Below are 5,300 nucleotides of genomic sequence, written 5' to 3' on the forward strand. Positions count from 1 at the left end.
AGTAAGAAAGACAAATGAGGAAACTGCAGAGAGCAATTTAATGGAAATACCTCTCAAAAATGCTTCATGATGTGAGAGATGCTTTGTGGTGCAACTGTCACCCTTATCCTAAAAATATAATACAAATATTTCGTGGTAGTCCTGGCCTTGAAAATGTCACTGGAAACACTGATAGACAGCTGCAGCTTTAAGAAGGAAAGTATGGAAAATTAACATGGCAAAGCAAGTTTTACTATCAGTATTCCTAAAATTTTTTCACAGAAATGCAACAATAGTGAAACTGTTTTAAAAACAGGATGTAGAAAGCAGCAGCTGATGCAATCTGTACTCACCAGCATCTATTTTTACAGGGAAATTTAAGAAGGAAAAGTGTTAATGCAGAAAGGCTCTAATAAACAAGACTGTTATATACAGGGGAACCCAGTGGTAAGTGACACAAAATGGCCAGGCTTAGTGGAAATTTAAACTTCAGTAACAATTTATTCAGAGTACACAAGAACAAAGTAATTTACATTAAACTTCTGTAGTGTCAATATTTTTTAAAATATGAAGCATTTAAAGTGAGTTAAAGAGTGCAGCAGTAACACTGTAAATATGTACAACCATTTAAAATTACAGTAACAAGATATAAAACTATTTTGTTTAAAAACTATTTATATAAAACAATTTTTATGTTTAACCAAACATCCAATCAGTTTCACTGATTGTAAGGAATCACACTGTTTAATGCTTAACCCATGAAATACCTTAGTGCACCAAGAGAACATTTCAGGCAGCTCACATAGAAAACACATGTGGCTGGCACTCATAACTTCTCATGCCACAATGGCTTTAGTACTCAACTGACTGGCCTGCTAACCATGAACCTGGCTGACTTCCAGAAGAAGCAAAATAAAGACTGGCAGGTAATGTCACTTTAATCCTTATTTGTCCTATATAGCATTTGAAGGAAGTTTAACTGGGAAATCATGAGAGCTCTTATGACATGTCCAGGAACAGTCTTTACCAGTATTCCTAGCAGCATTCTACACAATTTTTACTTACTACTGTGAGGATATGGAGGTCAGCTACATTTTTAATTCCATTTCAGAACAGGCACATGGAGTTTAACCACAGCTAAGCAAACCCTGAGCAAAAATTACCTTTCAAACAATGTTTCCAGCCCTGGTTTATCTTTTTAAGAAACTTTCTGCTGTTCTACGAAAGACAAGAATCAAGATGTTCATTTATTTCAGATTCCAAAACATCAGTCTCACAGACAGGACAACTGACTCTTCTCTCCTGCCTCACAGGATTGCTAGGACTTGCAGAGGACTGTGTAAATTCAGCTCTGGGTTTTGTAGTTGTAGTGACATCAGTACCCCCCTTTTTGTTGAAATACTTTTCAAAGGCAGTTTTGTCTTCCTGTTTTGGCCATCGCTGCAGTGTATTAGCACATTCTAAGCTTTTTTTCTCAGATGCACCCTGAGCTCTTGGGGTCTGCTCCAAACAAATTCGTTTTGGTGACCAGCTAGAAGATGGCATAGCCCTCTTGCCAACTGGTGAGTCTTGGCTTGATGTTCCTTCAGCAACACGAGCCATCCTAGCAGGCAACCCCCAGTCGTTCTCATCATCTTCTGTATCAGCAGCAGAGGGTTTTGGAAACTCAGGCTTTAAAGCTAAGCTGCTCTTCTCACTGGCACTACTGGTACGAAGCAGAAAGATGCTGCCATGGGGTGATTTTTCCAGTTTAATCTCCTTTTTAGGGATTGGTGTTGTCCTTACTGCTGAACGATGCAGTGAGCCGTGTGCTTCACTGTTTGCAGTGGAGCTGCTGGCGTTTGTGTTTTTCTCTGAAAGCACACCGTCTCCTCCTCCAAGCCGATACCCCGTCCCACTAAAAGGAGTCAGGTCCTTGCAATTACCATGCATTTCTGTCTTACCTGCAAAATCAGATTCAAAATAAGTTAATAATTTTTTCATTAAAAAATCATGGGCTTATTATTTGAGGTGCTTCACACAAAAGAAATCAGCTGCTTGAAAATAATGCATCAAACTAAACTTTTTGCAGACAATTCAGTTGAGGAGCAGCCTAGGAGTGCACAAACAAACAGGCCCTGTTCTTTGTCTATGTAACAGCAACATCTAAACCAAGCTTATGTAGTGTTTTGTCCATATTTGTTCACGAAAATGTCTGGACAAAAACCAGTTCAGAAAAGAAAAAAAAATTATAAAATACCTTTGTTAGTTGACTTGAAATGTGGAGGTTTTGCCGTCTGAGTTTTCTGCTTGGACTTCTCTGAGAATTTGTCTGGCTCCTTCACTTTAGTGAACGTGCCCCCACAGGTCTTTTGATGTTCATCCCACCAGAAGTCGTGTGCAGAGGGTGCTCTGTTCATGGAGCGCTTCACGTACCCAAAGTAAGGTGCTCTGTTCTGGCAGGGGCCATCGCATCGCCACCAGTGCTGGCGGTACAAATTAATCTCATCATAGAAATTGTGATAGATCTACGTTAAAAAACAAACAAACAAACCCACAAAAAACAGTCATTCAGGAAGTTACAAATTTTGCATCACTAGCTCTATAATATTTTTTTAATAATCTATTTCCATTCAATTCCTTCCACTACTGCTGTTATTTTTATATTAGCAGTTAGAAGAGCTGGACCTGAGTAAAATTTGATCAACACTTAGCTACCATTAAAACAAAGCTTTAAAAAAAAGATAGAATGTGGATGAATATGTCCTGGTTATCTTGTTGGAACTGCAATAAAATCACTTTGGAAATCTATCTACAATTTCACCTAGAAGATGAACAGTTTAGAATGCATTGCAAACAATACCAGTGTTGTATTCTCCTTTCAGCTATTACCTTAATTCATCTTATTAGACACCTTATTTTTAAATATTAACATAAATATCATTACTCTCTATTGACATAAATCTTGACTGCTCTTCATATGGAGCACTTCTGTCCCTGCTACTATTTCAGCTCTTTCTAGTTTACCACAAAAGAAAAATTCTTACAGAGAGCACATCTGAAAATTACATGACTAACAGCTCACCACATCTTCCTCAATCTGTTCCCATCATTATCCCCAACAAATAACTATGGAAGTGGCACACACTTGGATGCAAATTTGTATTGGTACCAACTGTGGAGTGTCTAATAAGAACATTACTTATTCTGCACCAGTCAACTGAAACAGCAAACCAGGAAGAAAGCTCTATTAAATCAGGTGGAGAGGATTATTCTTACTGTGACATTGGCTCCAGTCAAGAGATTAATGCGACGCATGTGCTTGCAGAACTCTGGTCCGTGAGACTCACGATCCTTGTAGTTATGAGTAACAAAGAGCAGGGCATGGATCATTTCGTGCAACAGCGTCTGCAATGATGCAACCATTAGATAGTCACAGAAAAGCATTGCATTTTCAGTTTCATGGTTAAGCTGCAATTATTTTACTCTTCTACATTGATTGTGGTTACTGATCTTATCTTTGATTATTCACATACTCGGTCTGGGTCATAAAAACATGTTTGATCTATCAAACCAAATTACCCCTATTCCCACATACTAAAACATGCTGCATAATATCACTCCAATAAGCAGCATTCCAAAAAGAAGAAATAATCTTCAAACTTAAGTCACATCTTTAAAGACATCATCCCCTATACACCCCCCAAAAAGAGCCACTTTTGAGCAAGATGAAACTCTACAGCATTTCTGTTCTTAGGCAAAAGTGAATGTTCAGCCAGCTCAAAGCAGTAGCTCTGGCAGAGGCCCAAGGAGCAACAAAATGTCATGTTAAGTCATATCCTATATCCTTAATTTCTGCTGCTGGCCCTTTAGAAACTACAGTCCACGTTTGCTTTGAATATTAAAGAATAATTTAGGAGTTCAAAAACTTGGGATTTTTTTCTCTATATAAAGTCAATAAAATAAATGAGTGACTTAGACTTCTACGTGGAGTTGCCCACTTAGAAACATAAAACTAAAGATTACCATGGCACTGCAACAAAAGCCACACGAACCTAACAGTAAAGCCACCACTATTTCATGACCTATAAGTTACTGCATAAAAGAATCCCACTATGAAATCGAAAATGTTTGTATGAAGTGGGGGGGTGGGCACAGTACACTTCATGTGCAGGTTCATGAGCCATGCTGAAATACCTCCACAAGGTCCTTCCTTGGCCGTAACTTTAGAAGCGGCTCACTGAGACGAATGGAGCACAACCCACTTCTTTCGTGGTATGAACAGATACCAGCAGAGCTGAAAGGAAAAGAAGAAAGAAAATATAACAATCTATTTGTTTCTGTAGCACATGAAGAAAAATGAGTATTTGAGTTAAAATGCCATCCCCTACAAACACATGCTAGGTCACTCAGAACATGGAATAAAATCCCTTTGAGTAGTTACTTGAAAAACTCAGCATCGTTTAGCAAAGAAAAAAACCCACATGTTCCTTAGAGGAGAAAAACCTGTTTTGAAGGCAGAAGAATGTTTCCTTTAGAACTTGTGATAGACTAAAATACAATGCACAGAGGCTGGAGAGTCACAGCAGCAAACGCTGACTAAATTGCTGGTTGTTTCAATTTCACTCCCCACCCTTCATCAACTTTTGGCCCATACCAAATCTACATATACCTCCACTTCTGTGCACTAATCCAGGAAATACCACTTTTTTGGTCTGTGTTAGTCCTACTGAGTTAGTCCTCTATCAGTGCAGTATCCAACTATTTCCAAATGCCTAAAGAATACCACAGCCAGCAGAGGATAAGAGGCGGCCTCCAGCTGCCAGCAACTGCATCTGCTGCAGAACTGCAGACTGCACTTCAAAGATTCCTGGGTTTAACCTCAGATTTCTTCTATATTCCTAGCCCATTCCACACGTTTCAAATATACTATTATTGCTTCATATTTGCGTATCTGCCGTGCAGTAACACTATCATAAAGACTGAGAACCAGAGCAGCAACACGAGTACGTGAGGTTTCCACACACACTATCTAAGACCAAGTAATTTCTTCCATTTTAACATCCCTCCGGCTTGCCTGCACCCTGGGGAAAGCCACTGATGGCTGCTAGGGATGACAGATGCAAGGCAAGGGAGACAACGACAGGGACCAGCTCATGTCCCGCCGTACGGGCTCTACCAGAGAAGCGGAACATCCAAGTGCCCGGGAAGAGAAGCCATGGCGCCAGCACGGCGCTAGCGGGGCACAGCGAGGAGCAGCACAGCGACAAGTGACAGCTCCTCCCCGACACCGACAGCCACACGCCGCGGCTCCATGGGTGCCGGCCCTTCCCCCCCCCCCC

General features: G+C 40.2%; 1 protein-coding gene across 1 annotated transcript; it reads right to left on the reverse strand.

Moving 5' to 3' along the window:
• Positions 1-456: 456 nt before the first annotated feature.
• Positions 457-4,252, reverse strand: SPRTN (SprT-like N-terminal domain). The gene is made up of 4 exons (XM_014307926.2): positions 4,156-4,252; positions 3,238-3,366; positions 2,219-2,486; positions 457-1,922 (listed from the first exon to the last, which is right to left on the reverse strand). The coding sequence occupies exons 2-4, from the start codon at positions 3,349-3,351 to the stop codon at positions 1,198-1,200; spliced, it is 1,107 nt and encodes a 368-aa protein (XP_014163401.1). The 5' UTR covers positions 3,352-3,366; positions 4,156-4,252; the 3' UTR covers positions 457-1,197.
• Between the last annotated feature and the right edge of the window lie 1,048 nt (positions 4,253-5,300).

This window comes from Geospiza fortis, unplaced genomic scaffold, assembly GCF_000277835.1.
Source record: "Geospiza fortis unplaced genomic scaffold, GeoFor_1.0 scaffold381, whole genome shotgun sequence".
NCBI lineage: Eukaryota > Metazoa > Chordata > Aves > Passeriformes > Thraupidae > Geospiza > Geospiza fortis.